Genomic DNA, 27381 nt, shown 5'->3' with positions numbered 1-27381 from the left:
GTAAAAAGGTCAAATTCCTCTTTTAACCACTGACTTTTCACAATAAAACACAAAAGAACACCCGATTCATGTCAAAACAATTGATCTGTTGATGGGTTTTTGTAGACAATGTTCATGTTTGTAATTAATGTAAAAGTGGCAAGGACCTGATAAATGTCTAGGAAATTTTCTTCTACTTATGAAAATCTCATCAGCAACCATTCTTGAAAAAGTGTCTCTGCAGTTTCACTCATTTATGCCGATATTGCAAACATGTAAAAGACCATTCTGTGGTCAGATGAGACTAAAGTGTTACTTTGTGTCCTACATACAAAACACTGTGGATTAAAACTAACACTGCACATCACCATCCCTATACTGAAGAAGGTTTTTTTTTCAACAGGACTATAAAGTTTGTCAGAATTGATGAGAAGGCAGATGCAAACGTTTTAAAGGCTTTAAAAGACTCAAGCTCTAGCATAGATTTACCCTCTAGCAGGACAAACCTGGATGTCCAACTTCAGTCCTCAAGGGCCGATGTCCTGCATGCTATATATCTTCCTGCACATTAAAACCATTTTAAACACAGCCAATTCACAAAATAAAAGCATTGTTACATTAAGGATTTTTGGAACGATAAACGACATTATGATTAACGGTGTTGGATTCTTCTAATTAAAAGTGAATGAAGAGACTGACCTTCACAATCTTATCAGAGCCCAGTCGACTTTAGAATCAGAATCAAGTTTATTGCCAAGTAGGTTTGCACTTACAAGGAATTTGACTTTGTGTTTATGGTGCAGACAAAACAGATATAAATACAGAATCTATCTATGTACACAGTAGACTGTGCGTTAATGTAACACAGAAGGTCTGGAGATGCTACGTTGGTGTAGCTTGTAGGCCTGAACAGGGGAAGGGAAAAAACTGTTCTTGTGGCGTGAGGTTTTGGTCCTGATGGACTGCAGCCTCCTGCCAGAGGGAAGTGTCTGAAATAGTTTGTGACTGGGGTGCGAGGGATCAGCCACAATCTTCCCTGCACGCCTCAGAGTCCTGGAGAGATGGAAGATTGCAGCCAATCACGTTCTCTGCAGACCGGATGACACGCTGCAGTCTGCGCTTGTCCTTAGCGGTGGCACCAGCATACCAGATGGTGATGAAGGAGGTGAGGATGGACTCAATGATGGAGGAGTAGAACTGCACCATTATTGTCCTTGGCAGGTTGAATTTATTCAGCTGCCGTAGGAAGTAAATCCTCTGCTGGGCTTTCTTGGTGAGGGAGTTGATGTTCAGCTCCCACTTTAGGTCCTGGGAGATGATAGTTCCCTGGAAGCGGAAAGAGTCCACAGTGTCCATTGTGAAGTCACAGAGAGTGATGTGTGACTTGCCGGTAGTGTTAGGCTAACAGAGCGATACAACAAGAGTTTAGAAAAAATTATCAGCTCAGCTACGTTATCAGAGGAACTAAACTGTTTGCAAATGACAGTTTTCTATGGATTGAGCTAGGGTTGGGAGAACCTGGTCTAACGTGAAATTATGGCCCTCAGAGCTGGAACTGAGAACTGCTTGGAGGAATCGCCCAGGATTTTTAGGTCTAGCTGTAGTAGGGCTATCACTAAGCTGTGGCTACCAGTAACTGATGTTACCCATCCATACAGCACACAATTTGTGCTGTCTTTCTGTGTAGTGTTGCCTCTTTGCTGGAGAATGCCATTAAAAGAGCTTCTGCTGCCGTCATGTGTAATCTATTTTCCATTCTGCATATTTTATCACTGGCTCAGTGCTTACATATTCAGTTGTGTTTCTCTCCCGGTTCAGGCCACCAATGGATCTACTGCTGCTCTTAGTTCTTTTTACTTTAGCTTTGCCATGGAAAGTAATGGCAAAGCTAAAGTAAAGACACAGAGTACTTCTGTGTCTTTGATGCGTCTGCTTCGTCTTCTTCAATCTCGTTGTTTTCAGATGATGGCCGCTCACAGGCTGGTTCCACTGGAGGTTTCTTCCCGTTAAAGGGGAGTCGTGTCGTTCCCCTGTTGCTACATGAAGGATCTGAATGAGGGATTACAGTAAACCTTTATGTGTCTATCTATGCATTCAACCGTCCAGCATTGCTACCTGGATGTTCAGGAAGGATTAAATAATTAACAGATCTTGACTACATTGTTTAACAAACGATAAAATTTGAATATTTCTAACTGAATTAGAGTAATTCTGTATGATTGATAGATTTTGATATAAATATATATGTTTTAGCGCTAGTTCCTGGGTGGGAGGGTTGGTGTACTTCAGCTAATGGATATGTGCATATATGAAATCAGTGACCAAAATCACAAGATTCGAATCCATGATGAGTTGTTGCATCCAAATAACTTTCATTTAATAAAAGCACAAAAAAAAGACAAATTTATACATCCACATTAGGTCGTTTGATAAATATCTAAAACAAAAGGTAACACTTTATTTGAAGGGGTGTACATAGGACGGACATTACACCGTCATAAACATGACATAACACCTGTTATGAACATAAATGACTCATTATGAATGTTTAGGACTGTTGTCATTAATTGTCATTCGGTAAATTATGACACTATTAAAGCAAAGTTGACATTGTTTAAAATGTCTTTGTTATGACAAGCCCTTAATTTAACCAAATCCCAAATCAAGCCCTAAATTTAACCTAATCCCAAACCAAGCCTTAAATTTAACCTAATCCCAAACCAAGCCTTAAATTTAACCTAATCCCAAACCAAGCCCCTAATTCAACCTAATCCCAAATCAAGCCCTTAATTTAACCTAATCCTAAATCAAGCCCTTAATTTAACCTAATCCCAAATCAAGCCCTTAATTTAACCTAATCCTAAAACAAGCCCTTAATTTAACCTAATCCCAAATCAAGCCCTAAATTTAACCTAATCCCAAACCAAGCCCTTAATTTAACCTAATCCCAAACCAAGCCCTTAATTTAACCTAATCCCAAATCAAGCCCTAAACTTAACCTTGTCTCTGTTAATGTCAAGTTGTCATAACAAAGACATTTTAAACAATGTCAACTTTCCTTTAATAGTGTCATAATTTACCGAATGACAATGACATCAGTCCTAAACATTCATAAAGAGTCATTTATGTTCATAACAGGTGTTATGTTATGTTTATGACAGTGTAATGTCAGTCTTATGTACACCCCTTCAAATAAAGTGTACCCAAACAAAAAAATAAAAAACAAATGCAGTTAAATCAAAATAGTTTAATTCAAATGAAGTGGCTCATGACAGGTTCACCTTAAATGAAAAGCTCCATTAAAAGACGACACCTGGGCATCATTCCTTTACTGTTCAGCGACACGGGCCCACGTCAGATCAGCAACAGTAATCCCAGAATGTTGAGTTCCAAACTTTTAAAAAGCAAACTCTTCTGCATCTATATTCTGAGCTTTCCTTCCAGTAAAAGCACAGAAATGGAGCTGCATTTTTACATAAAGATTAAAATAAACAAAGAGCCCATGTAATCTGTGGATGTCATCTAGTTACAATTCACAATAGATAAATATGACTTTACAATAAGCTGGTTTCTATTAATGTTAAACAATATGTTCCACAGTTTAGGAAAAGGCTGAATTGTAATTTCAGAGAGAAACACGTTTTACTAAACGCAGGCAATGATTTATCCAACTAACCATTTCTAGAAATCGCATTTTCTAAAAAGCTGAGGTGCACATTATTTTACACATTAACTTAGATAAAACGGCTTTGCTCAAATTATATTTAACAGACTAATTTCTCACTTGCCTTTAACTTCTGTTGTACATGGGGTTCTGCATTAGCAAAAAAATACAAATGCATAAAATACATAGAAAAGATAATTTCAGTTCAAGTTTGTAAATGGCCTGAATGAATTTCATATGTATGGCGCTGCCACAGAGCTCTGGCTAGCCACCCCTTTTTCATTTAAATGAAAAAAAAAACCTGTAACAATCACAGTTATAGTACCATCATTTTAAATATTTTATACTTTTTATAGAAAGAAGCCAGTTAACACAAAGAACGGCGAGCAATCTTCAGCAGTGTTGTATAAAGTACTGAAATCTCGGAGTCAAGTAAAAGTATAGTTACCTCTCCAAAATATGACTTTGGTAAAAGTCCAAGTCACTGACTGAAATGTTACTTGAGTTAAAGTCTTAAAGTATCTGAAATGTCTTGTACTTAAGTATGAAAATTACTGTAAAAATAGACGTACTCAAGTAATGTAATAAAAAGTATAAGTAAAAAGTAAAACAAAGCAAATGCAGTTTGAATTACATTTTTTAGATTTTGGTAAACTTTGAAAGTCAAATTCACTTAAAATAATATAAACAACCAAGTGCAGGAGAAATTTAGACCAAGTTTAGACAGAAACTACAACCTTTTTGTAAGCTTTCAGTTTTCCTTCTTCAAGTAAGGTCAGTGCTCTACACTTAAAAATTATGTTAGAGTGGGGGGAGTTAATTTTACTGATCAATTTATGTTTTAAATAAGTCTAATCTGACATCATCAATGAATAATAGTTATAATGAATAATACTGATTATTATAATAAAACAAGAAAAGAATAATGATTAATCAAGTGTTTGATCAATGTAAATGCCCAAGAGGGGTTGAGTTCTACTGATCAACTTAGAAATATTTCATGGCGGTGAAAGAGAAATGTTTGATTGAGCTATATTCTGTAAGAGATATTAAGTTTATATTAAGGTAGATTTACAACTCATGTTGGGAAGCTATTGATAAACGTTTGCTTCTTTTACGGTTTATTTATCATGATTGTTAAAGTGATCTTGTGTGTTATTTGGTTGTCTGATTGTACGTTTTGTGCGGAGCCCGTATGCGTGAAGTTTTTTTTTTTTTTTTTGCTTCAGCACAGTAAGAACATGCTAATGGCATTTTCTTATGTGTTTAATAGTTCTGTGCTTTTAACATGAGAGAGATTGAGATTTTGGCTTTTTTTTTCTTTAAGTTGGGCAGGTTTTATGCTTGTTTGGGCTGGAAGCCATCAGTGAGATACGGCAACCTGTAGCGCTGTGTCTGCAAAAAGTCCAGCATAAGCAGACAGGCTGATAAACATGAGCGCTGGTGTCAGGCTGAACACTGAAGTAAAAATTCATACTCAGAGGCTTTGTAATTATACCAGCTAGGAGAACAAGGATCAGAACAAAGCAGAGTTCCCTTCTGCCTGCAAGGAACCCGAGTTTCTTCAGTTTGGCAGTTTTGCTGCCTGGTTCTGCTCCTTCTGCTCCTGTCTAGCTAACCCTCCTAGCGTGAATGTTTACTCCAGTCTTGACTTCAATGATGATGTTTCAAACAGAAATTAATAGTGCTGCTTCCAGCTCTCTCTCGTTTGCTTCGTTGTCATTTCTTGTAATTGTTTGGTAATCAGACCGAATATCCATCCCGCTCTACCCACACCGACGGTGACCACAGCGAGCCACAGTGTCTCTCTGAAGGCTGAACGTCTGAACCAGCGACCCGCCCCTCTCCAGCTGTGATTGGCTAGCATGTTGCCTTCAGTCGTTGATTTGATTGGTTGAATAGTATGATTGACAAATCAAAGATAGAACGACGGCCACTCCGAGGTAAAAAAAAACAAACCCCGCCTCCAGTCCAGGGCGGGCACTGCTGGCTCAGCGGGCGGGCATGGCCCCCCAATGTCCGCCCATGCCTGTTTTTTTTTTTTTTTTGTAACGAGTAACTAAACCAAACATTGAAAATGTATCGGAGTAAAAGTATGCAACTAAGTTCGGAAATATAGTGAAGTAAAAGTAAAAGTTATCATAAAATGTTATACTCGAGAAAAGTATAAAGTACTCCAAAATATACTTAAGTACAGTAGTGAAGTATTTTTACTTCGTTACTATACAACACTGATCTTCAGTTTGCCCTACTGCACACATACCAGGTTCAGTTCGGCTACTTCTAACAGGCACATGTTGCAGGACCATAAAGCCTTTTGTTTTCTGTGCTCGGGAAATTTTGTGTCCCAAAAATTTAAATTCTTATTTACAATTATCAGGCACCAAGACATCTTTTATTGCGGCTCAAGCCAAGTGTTCATCCACCAGTGTGCAGTTTTGCGTGTTTCTGCAGCCAGAGCCCTCTTTAAACACACTGATCCCCACAGTTCCTCTCCCGTCAAGCATGAGACATCATGTGTGCGGTAACATAGGACTTCTTTGTGAACTTCTTACCACAGATATCACACCCAAACGGCTTCTCTCCCGTGTGGACTCTCATGTGTTCCTTTAGATGGATCCTCTGCAGAAAGCTTTTGCTACACACGTCACAGCTGAAAGGTCGCTCTCCGTTGTGGATCCTCATGTGTTCCTGAAGGCCACCCTTCACCAGAAAGCCTTTACCGCACTGCTCACAGTTGTGCGCCCTCTTCCCAGCGTGGGACATCATGTGCGTTTTGACGTACGACTTCTTTTTGAATTTCTTGCCACACACGTCACAACCAAACGGCTTCTCTCCTGTGTGGACCCGCATGTGCTCCTTTAGGTGGATCTTTTGCTGAAAGTCTTTCCCGCAGTCGCTGCAAACAAACGTTCTCACCCCGGTGTGCACGCCCATGTGTCTCTTCAGAGTTTCTTGCTGGGAGAATCCTTTGCTGCAAACGGCACAAACGAACGGCTTCTCTCCGGTGTGGACAATCAGGTGCTTTTTGAGGATGTGCTGAAATCGAAATCTTTTCCCGCACACGGCGCAGTTGAATTGCTTTTCCCCCGAGTGGACCCTCGTGTGCACCGTGAGAATTGACTTTTTATGAAACCTTCTGCCACATTCGTCACACGCAAAGGGCCGCTCTCCCGTATGGAGTCGTATGTGCGCCTGAAGGTCGGTCTTTTCTATGAATCCCTTCCCACAGAAACCGCAGCTGTGCGCCATCTTTCCACTGTGAGTCATCTTGTGCTTTCGGAGACAGTCCTTCCGTCTAAACCTTTTCTCGCAAACATCGCAACCGAACGGCTTCTCGCCGGTGTGCACCCTGACATGATCAGTAAGGCTGTCCCGCTTTTTGAATCTTTTATCACATTTACCGCAGGCAAACAGTTTTTCTCCTTCATCGCCTGCTGTGACTGAGTTACATTTCTCGTCACTGTTTACACCCGAGTGAGGCGCTCTGCCCTCCTTCCCACCATTGTGGCTGATTTTGGTTTCAGATTCTGAATCTGACAACGGTCCTTGCCAATCAGCATCATTATCATCATCACTGACTTCAGTCTCAGAAGAGTCTGAAGCCTTTTCATCCAGATTTTGCTCAAAGGTACATTCTGGATGCAGCTTTCTCTCTGGTTCTGGTCCCCCACCACTGTCCTCTCTACTGGGTTCTGCTTTCATCTCCTCAGCTGAGCTGCTGCTTGGAGCTCCTGTCTCTCCGCTTTCTTCAGTTTTGATCTGATGAAGCTCTAAGAACTGAGATTTCTCTTCATAGCCTTCATTCTTCACTGTCACAACCGTGAAAGGGAACCCACTGACATCAGTCTCTTTCTGCTCATCAGACTGCTCTTCGTCCTGATTGGTCCAGAGTTCCTCCTCCTCTTCCTTTATGTGGATGGGCTCTGGGGGCTGCTGGTCCAACCTGGAGCTCCCGTCATGGAGACCCTCTTGTTTAACATCCAGCATCTGAGGGACTGGGTCCACTGAAACGTACATGGACATCAACAATTACTTGCAAGTTTAAAAGGAAGGGTGAAACATCAAATCATGCGTGCTTTGACTTAACGGACCACCCATTCAATTATGTTTTGAGAAATGCGTGTCTCCTGTCTATCAAAAACTAACTCCTAGGGTTATAATTAATTTTGGGGTAAGCTGTATTTTCTGGAAATGTCGGAAATTACAGTATTTCTAGTCAACGGTCTGCCGCCTATGTTAAAGCATACAGGAATATACCCTCCTAAAATAAGGAAAGGTCTTGCAAAGCACCATTAAAATGTGTTGCTGATGTGAAACCAACAAGGATTTCATTGTTGACCTGAAAAGGGACGGCAACAACAAGACGACGCCGGAACAAAAGTGACCATTAACACACTGCAGCACAGGTTGTGTATCGTCGCCTTCCTAAAATAATTCCCCATGTCATTTTTTGTCAAAAGTGATCTTCTTGCCAAACTCAGCTAAATAACTTACTGCTGTATTATTTTATGTTTTTCTGAAAACCTGAAAAACAAGTGGTATGTCAAAGGATGGATAAGTTAAGAGGGACGACTATGGCTCAGAGTAGGGTAGTCATCTTGCATTCAGAAAGTTGTGGGTTTCCAGCAACCAAATTCCCAAATTGCCAAGCGGCCTGCATAGTGGCGTATGGATGTGTGTGTGTTTGTGAAAACAGTGCAAAGCCCTAAATATCACCAGAAACGTTAATAAAATCGGTCCGTCAAGATGAAAAAAAAAATAATTACCTATCAATCAAACTGAAAGGTAAGTTGTTTTTTTCAAACAAATAGAAGATATTGATTTAACTTTTTTTTAAGTTTCATTCCTGCCTAACGGTGCATTAAATCAGTTGATTAGGCAATAGATTCTCTAAACAAAGAGAGAGAAAAGAAAGTGATGGAGAACCAGGCATACATTAAAACTATTGCAGAAGTCCTGCTTTTCCCAGAGAGGTCACAGAAAGTCGGAGGGCTCAGATGACCAAGACAACATTTTGGCTATTTCAGAGGAAATAACTAAGCAGGATTTGTTTCCAGAGGACGAAGCTCATTGTGATGTCAAACCCACCAGCAAAAAAACAATCAAAATAAAATGTTGGAATTGCTGGTAGAAATGGTTCAAGAGGACAGGATAAGGAAATAAAAGTGTAAAAGTGTTCAGTGTAATAGCTGATGAAACCAAAGAACTTCAGAAAAAAGAACAAGTGGTAATGGTCATCAGAAATTGTAGCAGATTAGTCATATGGGGGCCTTCTGGATTTCATGAAAGGAGACAGCCCAGATACAGCAGGGCTCACTTCTTCAAAAAATACATTGTTTTTGGTTTGGATCATTTGAGCACACAAAATGGCATGACGTTCATAAAGAAAAAGATGGTCAGCGTTGCTGAGCTAAGTGACGCTAGGTGGGCTTGCAGGAATACAGCCTGTCCCGACCGGCTTAATAGATTTACAGTGTACCATTTACTGCAAGAAAACGGGCTGGAAAGTTTTGGAGGTCGTGGCTTACTATCCCAAACTGATCAGAGCTTTATTGGACTTTTGGTTACTTTCAAGAAATTTCTGGGTCAGTCCAAGTTTTTGTCAGACCTTCTGCAATCTCCCTCACTGGACCTCAGTGCAACGGTCAGTCTTGTGACTTGACACAGTACAGCAATACAGGAGTGAGGCCGTCATGTGAAGATGTGTTGACATAGTTGGAGGAAATGGCTGTAAAGTGTGATTTGTGTTCGATAACGACTGAGAGGAGGCAGCCTAAGATGAATACGTGGCTAAGTGGTTACATATTTATGCTACAGTCTATTTGTACTCAGAAGGTAAACAAAATGCATGCATGTTGTCTATAGTGAAAATACATGTAAAACTGGAAAGCAGATTTCACAATGCAAGTCTTTTTTTAAATTACATTGAAGTGTTTGAACATGGTGAAACTGGTCAAATGCACACCTAACCAAAACCGGGGATTATGTAAAAGGATATTGGCCAAATACCTGGCCACCCTTGATGGCTCCTTATTCAGAGCAATCCTGAATGTGCCACAGCATACATCAGTAAATAATGAAAATAAAAAAGACACTGCACTAGTTCCCGAGGGAAACACACTATCACACTCTCGCGGTAGTGCCGAAATGCTGGAGTTTGTGAAGCAACTAAGTGAATGGGTTGCCTATGGTTACAAAAACACGTTAATTGGTCAGCCACATTGGGAGAGGAACAACAGTCTAGTTAATAACTCAAATCAATAACATAACTGCAGGTTAAGTAGGACCGAACGCTATTTAGAATTCATATTTCACAAACAACCTGTTCTTTATTCAAGTATCAATGGAGGAACAATTTTCGTCTTAACAGACATAAAACCACAACAGTTAACAATACGCTACAGAATTATTAGCACGTCTATGCTTTGTGAATCAATCGCTCTGATTGATTCACAAAGCAAGTTTCTAAAATTTAAGCCTTTAACTGTTTTTAATTCAGTTGAGTTCGGGTTTTTCTCTTTATTTCGAGTGATCGCGGGCAGGTGTTTCCCCTCCCAATATGGCGGACACATTAACGTGTTACTGTAATTGACTACGAAGCGTCAAGCAGAGAGGAGAGAAAACCCCACCATCAGTTAAATTTGTTGTATCCTCACGGAAATTCTTCTTACCGCCTGTTTGGCTTCTGCCAACATCCTGCGGCTGATGGACGCCGAGCTGTTTCATCTGCACAAAGTCCTCTAAAGGGAGACTTTCCGAGCGGCTCAGAGGGATATAATCCACCTTCTTCATGGCGTCCACAGTTTGTAAAACACACCGCAGGGTTGTTTCACATCGACCGAACCGATAGGCTCACGTTGCAGCCAGGTGCATTTCTGTCTGTATCCAGTGAGGTGATAACAGTGTCAGGGGCGCCAGTCTCTGCATAACCATGGCTCCCTGCTGGATTTTGATCAGGCACCATTACAGACACACTTTACATTTGCCTCATATCTTCTTCAATGCTGCCATCTGCTGGAGTTACTCAGCTTCTACAACAACAAGTCGCTCAGATGTTCTTCATCGAGACTGAACTGAAAATGATGGACAGAGACGCCAAAGTTAAATAAAAACCTTTGGAAATCCCAGAGAACTCCTGAGTAAAGGCAATTTGTAGAAGAAATAAATTAGGATTTGACCAGAAATAATTAACAGTGTTACATAGGCATTAACTGACACAAGCTCCTCATTGTATATTAAACTTTAGTATATTTATCATGATAGAGACGCAAATTAAATCGAATAAAAATGCATACCACGGTTTTACCTGTTTTAGAAGTGCAGCAATGTAGCTGCAATAATAATGTACTGCATAGTAACATATAGCGTATAGTGCCATGTTATGTACATCACCTGAAATTGCTTTACCTTTTATGCAGTCAGTTTGCCTTAATAATTGGGCAAATATATCTTTATACACTCACCGGCCACTTTATTAGGTACACCTGTCCAACTGCTCGTTAACACTTAATTTCTAAGCAGCCAATCACATGGCGGAAACTCAGTGCATTTAGGCATGTAGACATGGTCAAGAGAATCTCCTGCAGTTCAAACCGAGCATCAGTATGGGGAAGAAAGGTGATTTGAGTGACTTTGAACGTGGCATGATTGTTGGTGCCAGAAGGGCTGGTCTGAGTATTTCAGAAACTGCTAATCTACTGGGATTTTCACACACAACCATCTCTAGGGTTTACAGAGAATGGTCCGAAAAAGAAAAAACATCCTGTGAGCGGCAGTTCTGTGGGCGGAAATGCCTTGTTGATGCCAGAGGTCAGAGGAGAATGGCCAGACTGGTTCGAGCTGATAGAAGGGCAACAGTGACTCAAATAACCACCTGTTACATCCAAGGTGGACAGAAGAGCATCTCTGAACGCACAGTACGTCGAACTTTGAGGCAGATGGGCTACAGCAGCAGAAGACCACATCGGGTGCCACTCCTTTCAGCTAAGAACAGGAAACTGAGGCTACAATTTGCACAAGCTCATCGAAATTGGACAATAGAAGATTGGAAAAACGTTGCCTGGTCTGATGAGTCTCGATTTCTGATGCGACAGTCGGATGGTAGGGTCAGAATTTGGCGTCTACAACATGAAAGCATGGATCCATCCTGCCTTGTATCAACGGTTCAGGCTGGTGGTGGTGGTGTCATGGTGTGGGGAATATTTTCTTGGCACTCTTTGGGCCCCTTGGTACCAATTGAGCATCGTTGCAACGCCACTCCTGCCTGAGTATTGTTGCTGACCATGTCCATCCCTTTATGATCACAATGTACCCAACCCATGATGGCTACTTTCAGCAGGATAATGCGCCATGTCATAAAGCTGGAATCATCTCAGACTGGTTTCTTGAACATGACAATAAGTTCGCTGTACTCAAATGGCCTCCACAGTTACCAGATCTCAATCCAATAGAGCATCTTTGGGATGTGGTGGAACGGGAGATTCGCATCATGGATGTGCAGCCGACAAATCTGCGGCAACTGTGTGATGCCATCATGTCAATATGGACCAAACTCCCTGAGGAATGCTTCCAGCACCTTGTTGAATCTATGCCACGAAGAATTGAGGCAGTTCTAAAGACAAAAGGGGGTCCAACCCGTTACTAGCATGGGGTACCTAATAAAGTGGCCGGTGAGTGTATATCTCTATATAAAGAGGGAAGAGTAACGGTACGAGTCCACATTCTTGTCTTATTCAATACCATTTGAATAAATATCCATTTTTATCCGTGCAGTTAGTTTGGTTTATAGAGCCTCAATAGAATCTGAATGACATAAATCTCTTGAGAATTCTCCACAGAGATAGATATTGATAGTTTTGAATATAAAGTTAATATTTGCTATGTATCCTTATTGTATCATGATGAGTTTGTCTGTGTGGGATAAAATCTGATGGATTAGTTAGTAGAACAAGCTGCAGAAGTATCTTCTCAATTCTCTTTGGAAGAATTGATGTAAATAAAAAAAAAAATGTAATCAACATTAAGAACAGAAACGGACATGAAGGAACTATAGCTAAGCCGATCCTTTAACTTTCTGGGAATTACAGATATAGCCTGTTTCCATGTTGGTGGCATTTTACCTTCTTAAAGAGCCAAATGAAAGATTTGAAGGAGGGAATGGTGATGTCTTTAAACATGTTTAAAGATTTAATAAAGACCTTTTAAAAATAATATATATATATATATATAAAGAATTGTTGGGAAATTAAAAGTTTTTGGTCTTTTGTATGATGTATTATTTTGATTATTACCTATTTAAGCAAAAAAGCTATGTGTATATATTTCCTAGTCAGTTGGGCTGTCTGCTCAGGTAGAGCTTGCAGTCTGAGCAGCAGAGTGAGGGGCATTCCCCAGTTTTAGCAGAATTATTGTCTGCAGCAGTTTGAAAATATTTCAGATTGCTTAAAATACAGTCTTCTCCTAGCTGTCTAACCAGAAGTGTGCAGCAACTGGTGCCAAAGGGGCAAGTTACGGTACGTTTCATAGAGCTGGAAAAAAACTTTGTTCACTGTGGTACTTTCTTTGTAATCACATTAAAAAGAAATTAATTAATGAGATACTAGCTTCCTAAAATGTAATAAAAGATTCATAGGAGTTTTACGGCAATGAGAAAGTACAGTGATTGCAGTAGGATATGTGAATCAAACCCATTGGCCTACAACAGGAATGCTCAGGGGTTCTCCCCCGTTCAGGACTTACAAGCTTCTGCGTTACATTGACGCACAGTCTGCTGAGTGTATACAGCTTCCGTGTATATATCCTTTTACTTCTTATTTTACTGTATTCTTATTTTTTGTCTGCACCATCAACACCAAGTCAAATTCCTTGTAAGTGCAAACCTACTTGGCGATTAAACTTGATTCTGATTCTGAAGCCAAGTCGCGAGAGCTACTGTCTGGAAATCTTTATACGCACCCATTCTCCAACACACCAAAATCACATGAATGGCTCATCTCCAGGCCTCTGTAGAGCTGGATGACATGCTGATGAGAGAATACAGCCATTTGATCTGATAAGGTGTGTTGGAGCAGGAATGCTTTTAAAAGTTAGAGGACAGTAGCTCTAAACAGACAGACTTAGGCACACCTTGTCTACAAAAAAAAAAAAAAAAAAATCAGTGAGATGGATGTGAGAAGTTTGAAATCTTTTACTTTAATGGTATTTCTTTCTGAGTGAAAAGGTTATAAAACACGATGAGGATATATTTCTCACACTTTTTTAAATCCTTCAATGTTGCAGTGTAGTTAACGTGAGCTGGTGATGCAGGCCCAACAAGGATTAACGCAAGCTGAGATTGGATAAAATTGCACAATTTTAATTTACTTATTTTTATTATGGATAGGAGACGGAGCACATGAGCGCAGAGAGTCTGCAGATTTAAATTACTCTCTCTGGCTATCATGCAAATAAGACCAGGCAAAGTTTTTTACAGCACAACAAAGTCGTTGTCCTTAATTAGTCCTACAATGGTGGTGTCGTCAGCAAACTTCACAATGGTGTTTATGGGATGAACAGGGGAGCAGTCATGGGTAAAGAGGGAGAAGAGAAGGGGGCTGAGGACACAGCCCTGTGGTGTTCCAGTGTTCAGGATGAGTGTGGAGGAAGAGCGGTCTCCCGTCCTGACATGCTGGGGCCTGTTCCTGATTAAGTCCCGAATCTATGCACAGAGTGAACTGCTCAAGCCCAGGCTGCCCCGCTTTGTGACCAAAGCGGGGATGACTGTGTTAAATGCTGAGCTAAAATCCACAAATAGCATCCTCACATGGGTGTTACTCTGGTCAGGATGAGTGAGGGCTGTGTGGAGCGCCATCATGGCCGCATCCGTCTGTTGACCTGTTTGCCCAGTAGGCAAATTGGTATTGGTCAAGGTCAGCTGGAATGCCGGACTTGATGCAGGGGAGGATGAGTCTCTCGAAACACTTAGCAATGATGGGAGTGAGAGCAACTGGGCGAAAGTCATTCAGGCAGTTCACTAGGATCTTTTTGGGTAAAGGGATGATGATGGCTGATTTAATGCTGGTTGGGAACCGTCACCAGTTGAAGCGAGAGGTTGAAGATGGTTGTAAATACCTCTGCTAGCTGGTCTGCGCAGGCCTTGCGTACCCGCCCTATGACTCCATCTAGGCCAGGTGCCTTCCTCACGCTGACTCTGCGCAGGGTGTCTCTGACCTGATGTGGCTGCAGCTGTAGCAGGTTGTCATCCTCTGGTGGAGCAGGAACGGTGTTTTCCCTGCTGTGATGATCGGAGTGAGCAAAGAACTGCTTCATTGTGTCTAGGTTGCTGCTGTCAGATGGTATTGTGGTTGTGGTGCTGTTATTGTAGTCAGTCAAGGCCTTAAACCCCCTGCCACATACCTCTGGAGTTGTTGTTGCAGAAGTGGGCCTCGATGCCCTTCCGGTAGCTGTGCTTGGCCTTCTTAACGCCCCTCCGCAGATTTGTCTGAGTTTCTTTGTAGCTTAGCAGGTCCCCTGCTTTAAAGGCAATATCCAGTGCCTTTAGTAGGAACTTCACTTCGGTGTTGAGACACGGTTTCTGGTTAGGGGACTTTGAAGGTTTTAGCCTCTGTCACATTCTCAGAGCAAAAATCGATGTAGTCCAATAATGCAGATGTATGACTGTCCAGGTCTGTCCCCTCCGCAAAGACCCCCCAGTCTGTGATCTAAAAACAATCCTGTAGGGCTGCGGTGGTTTCCTCAGTCCAAACTAATTGTTCTTGTGTTTTTTTGACAAATTAGTGGTCTGTAAGCAGGAATAAGGGAGACCGACAGGTGATCGGATAGACCCAGATGAGGCAAAGGGTTGGCTTTATAACCATTAGAGATGTTGCAGTAGACTTGGTCTAGAATATAATTTTCCCTGATGGGGAAGTTCACGTATTTGTAGTATTTAGGCAGAATGTATTTCAGGTTGACTTGACTGAAATCTCCTGCAACTGTGATTACACTGACTGGCTGTGCAGCTGAATGCTGGTTGATTGACACTTTAGCATTAGCATCAGGAGGCACAAAGACATCAATTATTACCACTGATGTGAACTCCCTGCTTAGAAAAAAGGGTTTGCACTGCAGCATTATAAATTAAATGTCTAGAGAGCAGTGAGTGTGTTAATGCACCATCTGTTGTCAATGTTAACACAAAGTTCTCCTCCTCCTCTACTCTTACCAGAGTCTATTGTCTGGTCAACTCTGAAGACATCACGGCCCGCTAACTCAATAGCCGCATCGGGGATGTTTTGATCCAGCCGGGACTCTGTGACAATCAGTACACAGTATTCCAGAGCGTGAGAGTTGATCTGCAGTCGTAGTTCGTCCATTTTGCTGTTTAGCAACCGGGCGTTGGTAAGAAAAAGACTGGGGATCACCGGTTTGTAAGGGTTAGCCTTTAGCTTAGCTGCTAATCCCCCTCTTTTGCCTCACTCCTGCTTCCTGTGTCTATGCCGCCTATGCTACTTTAGTGGGGGGATGATAAAGCCGGCTGCGTTCGATGGCTGCCAAATCTCCGGTGGAATACTATTCCATAGATTTAAGTTATTTTGTGGACAGAAGACGTTTACCGCAACGGACAGCAGTTCCGCCCTGCTGTAACTGCACACATGCCACAAGCAGAGATGAAAAAAGCCAAAAGTCAAGGAATGCTGGTCCGCTGCATTCACACACGGCGTTATCTTCTGCTAGTCCTTGTGAGTAACAGGGAGGCATGCCATGAAATCAGATTAATAATTGGATCTGTTTTGTGGATTTTTATTTCCCAGACAGAACTTAATCAGACTTAACATTTTATCTCATGCATGGCTTAACATATGGGCCAGAAGATGGTGCTTTAGCCTAAATCTTCCATCACAAACATCACAGACAAATGGTCTTTCTCCTGTGTGGATCAACATGTGTCGCCTTAAATGGATCTTCTGCAAAAAACTTTTCCCACACTCACTACAACTGAACGCTTTTTCTCCCGTGTGAACGCCAATGTGTAGCTTGAGGTGTTCTTTTCGCGAAAAGCCTTTGCTACACACACTACAAGCAAACCGCTTGTCACTGCTGTGGACACTCATGTGCTGTTTCAGGTTTCCTTGTCGTGAAAATTCCTTATTACAAACACTACAAACGAATGGTTTCTCCCCGACGTGGACCCTAGTATGCAAGTCAAGATTAGTTTTTCTCCGGAAGCTTTTACCGCAAACGTCGCAGGCAAATGGTCGCTCTCCAGTGTGACTTCTCATATGGTCCTTAAGGTAATACTTTACACTAAACGTTTTGCCACAAAGATCACAAATTGTTGGTTTTTCCCCTGAATGGAACCTCATGTGAACTTCCAGATGCGACTTCTGATTAAAACCTTTACCACAATCATCACAGGCAAACGGTCTCTCTGCACTGTGGAGTCTCATGTGTGTCTGAAGTTGACTCTTTTTAATAAACCCTTTACCACACTGACCACAACTATGTGCTCTCGTTCCAGAGTGTAACAAAGTATGTCTTCTAGCATAGTACTTATTTTTGAACCGTTTGCCACAAATCTCACAGCTAAATCGTTTGTCGCCACCTTGGACCGACAGATGCGACTGAAAACTGTCTATACAATTAAAGATTATTCTGCTTTCATCACAGCTAAGCTGACTTCCCTCACTGATGAATCCTGCGTGTGAATCTATATTTTCTTTTACTTTGAGACATTTCTTATTATTCAAAGAGCTTAAGAACTTTGTTTCTGTTTGACTCTTCATGTGTCTCTGAAGAGACTGCTTGGAGATAAACTGTTTACCACACTCAGAGCAGCTGAAGAATTTTTTGGCAGTGCTACATTTCTCATCAGTGCCTAGGTCCGAGTGAGGAGCTCTGCTCTCCTTGATGTTCATGCTATCTTTACTCCCAGATTCAGAATCTGACAAAGGTCCCTGCCAATCACCCTCCTCCTCATCCTCACTGGCTTCAGTCTCAGAAGAATCAGAAGCAGTTTCATAAATCTCTGGTGGGGCTTGAGTATATGGATCTAGGTTCCAGTCTGGTTCAGTGCCTCCACAGTCCTTTCCATCAGGTTCTGCTTCCATCTGTACAACTGACCTGCTGGTTAGAGATTCAGGGTCTCTGTTGTTTTTAATTTTGATACAATGAAGCTCTGATAACTGAGCTTCCTCTTCATCGTATTCGCTCTTCACACAAACAGCAATGCCATCAGTCTCTTGAAGGTGCTCTTCCTCCTGACATCTCCCGAGTTCATCCTCTTCCTCTTTTATGTGGGTGGGTTCTTGGTCCAAAGTGGAGTCCCACAAATGAGGAATCTCTTCTTTAATTACCAAAAGCTGCTGGTCATGGGACACTGAAACACACATGGACATTGAAGAAACTATGAAGGCATTTGCTACTGCACAAACAAAATGTTAGGAGAAAGTTGTTCTCTTCCAATAAAACATAGGAAAAGAAAAATTCAAATCAAAAAATGGAAAGGTTATGGTTAGGCTAAGTAAAATGGTGGTAGCCAAATACGTTTTGTCAGGTACAAACTTTACAATAAGCTTGTTGATATCTAATGAGTCCACCTTTAAAATTCCAGTCTACAAATCTAACCTCGTGAAAGACACACCACAGTGACAAATAAGGGGGTACTAGTGGAAAATATCAGGATAACCCTTATTGAATTTAATTCTTCAAACAATCAACAGCCAGTTTGAGAAGCATGATGCTGTTGGATTGTCTTTTTTTTAATAAAAAAAAAAAAAAATTATATATATATATATATATATATATATATATATATATTTATTTATTTATTTTAATCCTGTAGTAATGTGAAGAACAGATACAGTTTTTCAGTGTTAGTAATGCAAAGACCATTAACCACTGGTTCAGCCAGTCACCCATTAGTCATAAAAGCAACCAATAAATCTGTTTTATATCATGCAAGATCATTTTGGAGGATTAAAAAAAAAAGTGTTCTTTGTCCTAGGTCTGCATCTATTTTTTTCAACCATGACTCCTGAACAGACTCAATAATTCATTCCTAATGGTTGCACAGGTTCTGATCTGATCATGAATTGTTTACACTGCGTCTCTCAGATACTAAGGTAAAGTTGCACACATTTTAGTTACTTTGAGACGCTACTGTACTTTCATGCATATTTTCATATTATATTATCTCATGTTCTGCAAAAAGGCCACCCCAACCCACCACTGTTAAATATTTAATATTTTTTACCAGTCATATTATCAATAATTGTGCAATATTTACTCTGGTTTTTACTTTTTATTCTTAACGTTTCTAACTTTAGGTTAGACTAGCTTGTTTTTTTTTCCCCATTACTAATTAATGTGTGTACCTCTGTCTGTGTCTTTGCCACTATCACACCCAGATTTCCCCAGTGTGTGACATTGAAAGAATTTCTTATTTTAAAATTCACATAAAAACAAATACCCATTTAACTAAGTTCCTCAAAATTATATTGTCACTCTAGTCAGATTTGTCCATTTTCACATCTTGATGTATCACCCCTCTTAATTTTTATAGGTTTTAATGCAGCAACACTTCTGAATTTGCTTAATTTGCTCAATCCAGACAAACTAATTTGTCACTCACGGAGATCTTTGTTGTCTTGTTTCTCCTCCAGTTCTGATGAGGATGCTGCAGGTCTGGGTGATACCAAACTGGGTCCTCCAGGGTCCTCTGCTTCAACCTTCATCATCTCAGACATCCAAGATACATTTGATGTGTCCAAGTAGATCAAGGATTCAGCTGTACAACCTGAATCTTCTATTTTTCTGCTGCCTGAAACTGGAATCAGACACAAATGAGCATCTGATCAGATAAAGAGTAACAATAGAAACTGTAAATCATAGCAGAGCTGCAGTGATGCTGCAGAGCAGAGAGTCTGGTACCTTGGTCAGCAGCTCTGTGTCCTCTCTGGAACTGTCCCCAGTCTCTCGGTCCTCAGCTGGACAACAAGGTTAGAGGAGGTGTCCACAGAGGATGGAGTCTTCCTCACACAGTCTGATGAACTCAGAGTCTGGACTCGTCTCGTAGCTCTAAGCCATGAACTTTTAAGGCTTTAATACCGGAAACGCTGATTAAGTCCCTGATGTTAGCAGCTTCAGCTCCATGGTGGCTAACAATCCATTCACTTTGCTAATGAAGGCTAACAACATGATACGCTGCAAATGTCTGCTATAAATAATCATGGAGGTTAAAAGAATATGTCTAATCGATAAAATATAGAGACTGTCACGTGAGGCCTGAAACATTAGTCTCCTGTTTTCCATAGACTAAGACCTTTTTCTGGGAACTCAGCGACCAAGCTAACCTCCGGCTACTTCTTCTTCTTCTTCTTTTTCTTCTTCATGGATTTTTATGGGCGGTTGGCAAACAACAAATGGTGCATTACCGCCACCCACTTGCATGGAGTGTGGAAAAAAATGACTTCTTCCTTAACGCTAAAACAAACCAAATCAACAAAATAGAACAAACCAAACACAATCAACACAGCAAGCATAAGACTCAGATCCTCTCGATCATATTGATTTTGCTAAGACAACGAAAAACATTATATCATCATCATCATAACATGCCTTGAATTAAAATAGATTTTTAAATAATAAAAATGCATTCTTTCCATTCTAATGGTTTGCATAATTTCCCTCCTTCTTTCCTCATACTTCTTACAATGTAACATGACATGTTCTATTGTCTCTTGTCTTGACCAATATAGTCACACCCGCCATTGTCACGTTTACCTATTCTAAATAAAGTGCTGTTTTATCCTCTGTGCCCAAATCTAAGTCTTGATAAAATAGTCTCTTCACTCCTGTTCCTTACTGCATATCTCATTCTCCCCACTGAATTTTATAAAACCACTGTCTATTCCTCTCTTCTTCCCATTGCTTTTGCCACCTTTTCTTCAATCTCTGTTTAATGACGCTCTTTATTTCCATCTTGCTGAAGTTAACTGCCACATCGATTTCCTCACTTTTTGTGGCCTCTTTTGCAGCCTTATCTGCCATTTTGTTTCCTCTGATTCCAATATGTACCCGTACCCACAAAAAAAAAATATTACTGCAATCCCCATCATTTGAATTCTATATAAAGTTTGCTGTATTTCTATCATGTCTGCTCTGCTGTCTGAGTGACTTCTCTGTAAACTAATTAATGATGATGTTGAATCTGAACAAATTATTACCCTCAATGGTCTTATTTCCTCCACCCACTGCACCACTAACAAAATTAATAATTATTTATCCTGTGTATACTGATACATTATCTTTAATCGTCTTCATTATTGTAATATTAAACTCTGGAACTATAATAGCTGCTCCTATCTTATTAAAGAAATCCATTGATGCATCTGTATAAATCTGGATGTAACTGTGATAACTTAATATATGCCTGGATAACGTGTGAATTTGAAGCAAACCCCATGTTCTTTTTCTTCTTTTCAAGTATTGAAAGATCTACTTTTGCTTCAGGTTGTACCCGAGGTGGTACTGCTGACAATTGCACTGTTGGACTAAGTTTTAATTCATTTAACTCTAACTCTGCTGCTTTTCGAATAGCTGTTCACCCAAAGCTTTTTCTCTTCTTTCTCTCCTTTTACCAACAAGGTTTTAAAGTGTTTTCCATTGGATGATCTTCACTATGGCCTTGTAAATTAACCCAGTTTTTCAGAGATACCTGTACTCCAGCTACTTCCTTCGATTTGAAAAAGTAAAGATCTTTCTCTTTCAACATTTAGCTTTTCAAAATAAAAGATCATCAACGAAAAATAAAATGAAACCATGAGTAATACGAACTGTTAGAGAATAGAACATAAATATAGCAGCAAACATTTTATTCTGAAGTGAAACAATTTTAAGAGTTCATCAATTAAACTTAAGTCACCATAACTAGTAACACACCAAAAACTAGTATATAATATTTATTAAAAAATGTAGCAAAAAAGAATAAAAGGATCAAAAATCACAGAGGTTAGGCAATTTAATTAGTTAACCAGACATAAAACATCAGTGAATCTGTAGAGTGAAAAAACACATCAAGACATTTTAATGCGTACGACAAACAATTAAAATTTTCAGAGGATGGTTTATGCAACTTCTAAATGTTTTTTTTAATCTTGTTGGATGTGACGATCTGCACACAATAGTGTAAGTTGGGGAAGTGAAATGAGAAAAAGACATAAATGACAAAAATGCTGAATATCAGCATGTGTGTCTGCTTTAGGGCTGGGCAATGTATCGAGATTTTAAAATATCAAGATTTTTTAAAAAGAGATTTGAGAGGAGACTATGTCATTTATATCGAGATGGTCTATAATTATAATTATACTTTTATGTATTCCAGTATTTCAGCCGCTTCTCGTATTTATCTACAGCTGTTTGTTAAGAAATGTGCCTGTGAGACATTTTGGGTAAAGCTTTGATGCAGAGATGTGTTTTTATTATTTATAACTTTATGAAAAGAAAAACATATCAATATTGTATATACACATTCAACCTGAAAATATCAACATATAATTTTTGGTCCATATCGTCCAGCCCTAGTATGTATTCACTCGCTTTGCTATGATTTCCCTAAAAAGTAATTTTGCAAGGCACTGTACTTAACATCACTTAATGTGTAATCAAGCTGGCTGTAAGCGATTTGAAAACACAAAACCTTAAGAAACCCTATGATCTGTGTCAACTATAGGTTTTATCTTTGTGTATTTTTCTGTTTTCATTTGTTTTCAAATCCAAAGTGGTCTTCTAAATACTTGGACAACAATGGTAATTTCTGTTTCTACATAGAAATGAAAATAATTACTTTAGTTGAATGAACACGGCGACTTTCCTTTGTAAAACTGCAACAGTTTGAAAACAATTGTTCTGTCGTTACAGGTTAAAAAAAAAAAAAATTACCGCTTCACTTTTGATAAAGTAATACAGATTTGATTTTATTGCCATGTTACACCGACATTAAATAAAAAAAACTAAATGGAAGTTTAATAAATAATAATGTTACATAATTGTGTAAGTTTAAGAAAAACAATGAAAAATGGCAATTTAGTGTGTCTTAGGGGATTTTATTATTATTATTTTGCAGGATTTTATAGCAATTAATGTTAAACGAAAGTAGTGAAACTGCAAATATATAACTTTAAAGGTTTAAAATCCCCAAATATAATTCATATTTGGCATGTTTTCAAGTTAAAGTAGTTTTAAAAGACCATTTAATGTGGAAAACATATCTGTGTGTATAACTTTTTTTTACAGCACAACTTAGAAATCTTTTTATTTTTAGAATCTGAGTTTTTTATTAAGATCCATCTAAACCAATGGTGCTTCTAGTAACTGAGCCATTTCATGGTGTAATCTTAACAATAAAATACTCTCCGAACTGTATTTTGGAAAAACTAGCAACAGGGTTGCCATCGTTAGTCAACATCATCGATTACATCAACAATAAAAATCCATAAAGGTTAATATTTTTTGTTAACATGGTTTGCATTTATTTTTCCTAATGTTAACAATAGTTACAATTTTCCTCAAAAGTGCAAAGTGTGCAGCATGGCCCCTCTCTGCAGGCTGTACACACGCCTATCTCTTTAATTCAGTCAATAGATGGGATTCAGTCACAAGCTGGCTCTGGCTCAATCCAAATACCCTTATAGAGTAAGGACTCTTTAGCCAAAGCACAAGTGCGTCAGCGGTCACCATGATAAGTGCTGTCCAAATAGAGCAGTCAGTAAGTAAGGAGGTAGGAAAAGAAGCAATGGTAGTCTAAACTATCAAACTACTTAGAATTTAGAGCTCATAAGCAGAGGTGTGGGCCCTCTTCATGTAATTATTTTTTAACGGTGTATTGTATGGTGGAGTAGACTTCATCTGACATTCTGAAAATGCAGGGCTTTTTATTTTGTGAACAGATAATTGATTTTTTTTACCAGGCTGGAGGAGCCATTGCTTACAAAGAATTTGTGCTTTAAGGAGCAAAAACATTTGTACTATATTTTGTGTGATGAAAAAGATGGTATAAAATTATATAAATAATTGAAATAGCTTTTTTGGATTAAAGATAAGAATGTGTAAAAATCAATTTGAAATATTACACTGACAGATGAAACGTATATCAAATACTGATTAATTGCAAGCCTGATGAACACCCATGTGTTTCTTCAGGTTTTCTTGTCGTGCAAATGTTCTTTTGCAAACACTACAAACAAATGGTTTCTCTCCTGAATGGACTCGCATGTGATTTTCAAGGACGCACTTTTGATTAAACCTGCTTTTACAGACATCACAACCAAACGGCCTCTCCTCTGAGTGAAGTCTCATGTGTTGCTCCAAATGTATTTCCTTCACAAAACGTTTACCGCACTCATTACAGCTGAACTGAGCGCTGTGAACAGCCATGTGTTTTTTCAAATCTCTGGGTTGTGAAAATCCTTGATTACAAACATTGCAAACAAATGGTTTTTCTCCCGTGTGAACACGCATGTGCGTCTTAAGTTTCCTTTGTTGTGAAAATCGTTTACTACAAATGCTACAACTAAAGGGTTTCTCACCTGTGTGAACAAGCATGTGAGTCTTTAGACTCTCTTGTCGCGAAAATGCTTTACTGCAAACACTGCAGGCAAACGCTTTCTCTCCAGTGTGCACATGCATGTGACTCTTTAGATTCTGCTTTTGTGAAAATCCTTTGCTGCAAACACTACAAATAAATGGTTTCTCTCCTGTGTGAACATGCATGTGCTTCTTTAGATGATCTTTGAGTGAGAATCTTTTTCCGCAAACACTGCAGATAAATGGTTTTTCTCCTGTGTGAACACACATGTGTCGCTTTAGTTCCAAATGTCGTGAAAATCCTTTGCTACAAACGCTACAAATGAAAGGTTTCTCACCTGTGTGAGTACACATGTGACTTTTTAAACTCTCCTGTCTTAAGAACCCTTTACTACAAACAGTACAAACAAATGGTCTTTCTGTGGCGTGCATTCTCGTGTGATTTTTAAGACTTTCCTTTACCTTAAATCTTCTACCACAAATGGCACAGGAAAAAGGTTTTTCTCCAGAATGGGCCAACATGTGAATTTTAAGGTTCGTCTTTCTATGAAACTTCTTAGAACAAACATCACAAGCAAAGGGTCTCTCACTAGTGTGGAGCCTCATATGTGTCTGAAGATAACGCTTTACTTTAAATTCTTTGCCGCAGATTTCACAGCTGTGGTCTCTCTTTCCAGTGTAAGTTGTCATGTTTAATTCATCATTAGGCTTATGGTTTACTGTGTTACCGCAAGGATTGCAGTCATCGGCGTTCTTTCGTTCTTGGACTTCATTCTGAGATGTAACTTCAGAACAAGGTTTATATGGTTGATCATTTCTGCAAATGGTTATTTCACTTTGTTGAAAAGAACAGACTTCATCTAGGTTGCACTTTGGCTCTGGTCCTCCACAGTCCTCTCCATCAGGTTCTGTTTGCATCCGTTCAGCTAAGCTGGTGGTTGAAGCTTCCGTCTCTCCGTTGTCTTCAGTTTTGATCTGATGAAGGTCTGGTAACAGAGGTTTTACTTTATCTTGATTTTTCTCTTCATCTTCCTTCTTCACAGTAAGCTGCTCTTCCTCCTGACATACCCACAGTTCCTCCTCCTCCTCCTTTACGTGAGGGGGCTCTGGGTTCTCTTGGTCTGAGCTTGGGCTCCAGTCAGGGGAAACTTCTCTGATCACCAACATCTGACGAACTGGAAATATTGAAACACAAAAAATGACATAAGCAATTACTTGCAAATGAAAAAAAAAAAAACTCCAATAATTTAAGTTCTGGTGTCAATTGAAGTGTCAATTAATTTTTTTTAATTTGAATGCATGTTGCAATGACAATAGATTCTTCTTATAAAATACACCACTATTGAAATATAAAAATATAATAATTTCAATAGCTGCAGTTGTATTGCAACATGTACCAACTTACTTCATTAGCGAAGATTATGTTTTGGATGCTGCTCTTATACTTTCGACAGGAACTGAAGGACATTTTAAAATATTAATACTAATAAGATTTCAAGACATTGGTAAATTATTGGAAAAAGAGGTTGGGTTATTCAAGATGGCAGGTACTTACAGTGAGCAGTTTTCTGTTTAAGCTAGATATAACTTGCTTAGATAACACATTTTCCACATATATATCTTATGCTTTTGTAGAACTGTGGTTAGCCCTCGTTAGACACAGTTTCGGTAATTTGCAGCAGACTCGCAGCACAGACTTACCTATAACAATTTCAGAGGCTACTGCAGCCATCTTACTTCCAGAAGAAGTACACAAATATCCAGTATGCATAAGCAGTAAACAATAAGAGTAAACAAGATATGTATCTGCTGAAACGCCTGCTTGGATATTTAAAACTTGAGTTTATTACTTTGATACTTCCTCCACTACATCTTTTAGAACCGCCCGTCAGATTTTATTTGCTTGGTTCTACACAACCAAATGAGAATTACTCACTGAGATCCTTGTCATCTTGTGTCAGCTCCAGGTCTGATGAGGATGCTGCAGGTATGGAGGACACCAGACTGAGTCCTCCAGGCTCCTCTGCTTCAACCTTCATCATCTCAGACATCTTCTGCACACCTGGGATTCTCCTTTTTACAACCCTGGTCTGAAACCTTCACATGTTCTTGCACGTCAAGGTTTCAGGCATGATTCATCAAACAGGAACAAGACACAAATCAGCATCCGAGCAAATCAAGAGCATTAACAGAAAATGTAAACAGCAGCAGAGCTGAAGTGATGCTGCAGAGCAGAGAGTCTGATACCTTGGTCAGCAGCTCTGTGTCCTCTCTGGAACTGTCCCCAGTCTCTCGGTCCTCAGCTGGACAACAAGGTTATAGGAGGTGTCCACAGAGGATGGAGTCTGTCCCGCACAATCTGATCAACTCGGAGTCTGGACTCGCCTCGTAGCTCTAAACCATGTACTTTTAAAGCTTCGACGTAAATAAACGCACGTCTCTGCTGTTAGCAGCTTTAGCTCCACGGAGGCTAACAGACCAGTCCTGTTTCTAATAAAGGATTAACTGTATTATCTAAATAATCATGGCGGATCTAAATTAACATGTAGAGTCGATATCCTCACGAAGACTGTTAATTATACCCAAGACTTGTTTTTGCAAAAAAAATTAAGCCGTTTTTCTATCGGGAACTAACCAGCTAACGTCACAGCTGGTGTCGTCACATCCGGTTGTCTTCCTGCTCACCGAAAAGGACCAGAGTGGCTCTCTGAGGATGCTCGCTCGAGCGATGGTGGAATGAAGCTCTATTCAACATTTATACAAACAAATATGTCAGAATGTAAAAATCTTGCAATTAATAAAATATTGAAACGAAGGGGAAAAAATCACAATCACGAGTCAGAAAATGTGTTACAGATCAAAACAGTTTACATTACTAGAATTTCTCCTCGTGAGTACACATCTATTGTTTCATACTGAGGTGTTGAGGGTGGGACATTATGTTTGTACATACTTCCCCCACTAGAGACGAACCTACTGACGCGATTTATTGAGTAGGCAGCTCTGTACTAAAAAGTATATTCCTCTAAAGTTTTGGGTAATTAGATGTGACATACCACAATATTTTGTATATATGATTAAGAAATTATTTTAACCATTTTAACTTCTAAACAACATTCACAATTGTCACCTGGATCACCAGAACTTTTAAAAATATCAAATTTTCTGATGTA

The 27381-nt window shown here is 39.6% G+C and overlaps 3 protein-coding genes across 6 annotated transcripts; all 3 read right to left on the bottom strand.

The window, feature by feature from the left end:
• Positions 1-5883: 5883 nt before the first annotated feature.
• On the bottom strand, positions 5884-14833 carry LOC105939455 (zinc finger protein OZF). 2 transcript variants are annotated; one of them, XM_021308147.2, is made up of 2 exons: positions 14756-14833; positions 5884-7650 (listed from the first exon to the last, which is right to left on the bottom strand). In XM_021308147.2, exon 2 carries the CDS (start codon positions 7631-7633, stop codon positions 6143-6145), a length of 1491 nt encoding a protein of 496 aa, XP_021163822.2. In that variant the 5' UTR covers positions 7634-7650; positions 14756-14833; the 3' UTR covers positions 5884-6142. The 2 variants fall into 2 exon arrangements, with proteins under 2 accessions (XP_021163822.2, XP_021163821.2); XM_021308146.2 differs by lacking the exon at positions 14756-14833 and adding an exon at positions 10276-10682.
• Positions 13985-19994, bottom strand: LOC105939484 (zinc finger protein OZF). The gene is made up of 3 exons (XM_021308144.2): positions 19556-19994; positions 19257-19451; positions 13985-18002 (listed from the first exon to the last, which is right to left on the bottom strand). The coding sequence occupies exons 2-3, from the start codon at positions 19369-19371 to the stop codon at positions 16468-16470; spliced, it is 1650 nt and encodes a 549-aa protein (XP_021163819.2). The 5' UTR covers positions 19372-19451; positions 19556-19994; the 3' UTR covers positions 13985-16467.
• A 1489-nt stretch (positions 19995-21483) lies between these two features.
• LOC105925039 (gastrula zinc finger protein XlCGF57.1) lies at positions 21484-26875 on the bottom strand. Of its 3 annotated transcripts, XM_036142273.1 has the most exons (4): positions 26456-26875; positions 26145-26316; positions 25277-25383; positions 24200-25194 (listed from the first exon to the last, which is right to left on the bottom strand). In XM_036142273.1, the coding sequence occupies exons 2-4, from the start codon at positions 26257-26259 to the stop codon at positions 25135-25137; spliced, it is 282 nt and encodes a 93-aa protein (XP_035998166.1). In that variant the 5' UTR covers positions 26260-26316; positions 26456-26875; the 3' UTR covers positions 24200-25134. The 3 variants fall into 3 exon arrangements, with proteins under 3 accessions (XP_035998164.1, XP_035998165.1, XP_035998166.1); XM_036142271.1 differs by having other exon boundaries at positions 21484-25383; XM_036142272.1 differs by lacking the exon at positions 26456-26875 and having other exon boundaries at positions 21484-25383; positions 26145-26443.
• Positions 26876-27381: the final 506 nt, after the last annotated feature.

The sequence above is a fragment of the Fundulus heteroclitus genome, chromosome 10 (genome assembly GCF_011125445.2).
Source record: "Fundulus heteroclitus isolate FHET01 chromosome 10, MU-UCD_Fhet_4.1, whole genome shotgun sequence".
NCBI classification, from domain to species: Eukaryota; Metazoa; Chordata; class Actinopteri; order Cyprinodontiformes; family Fundulidae; genus Fundulus; species Fundulus heteroclitus.
The sequence above is the reverse complement of the archived record's forward strand: the minus strand, read 5'-3'. Positions and strand labels throughout refer to the sequence as shown.

Coding starts and splice junctions, on each gene's coding strand:
- LOC105939484 (XM_021308144.2), bottom strand. CDS start 19,371: ATGTCTGAGATGATGAAGGTTGAAGCAGAGGACCCTGGAGGACCCAGT. Junction 18,003..19,256: donor ACAAGACAACAAAGATCTCC/GTGAGTGACAAA, acceptor TGTGTGTTTCAG/TGTCCCATGACCAGCAGCTT.
- LOC105925039 (XM_036142271.1), bottom strand. CDS start 26,259: ATGTCTGAGATGATGAAGGTTGAAGCAGAGGAGCCTGGAGGACTCAGT. Junction 25,384..26,144: donor ACAAGATGACAAGGATCTCA/GTGAGTAATTCT, acceptor CAATATTTCCAG/TTCGTCAGATGTTGGTGATC.
- LOC105939455 (XM_021308146.2), bottom strand. CDS start 10,438: ATGAAGAAGGTGGATTATATCCCTCTGAGCCGCTCGGAAAGTCTCCCT. Junction 7,651..10,275: donor TACAACAAATTTAACTGATG/GTGGGGTTTTCT, acceptor TGTACGTTTCAG/TGGACCCAGTCCCTCAGATG.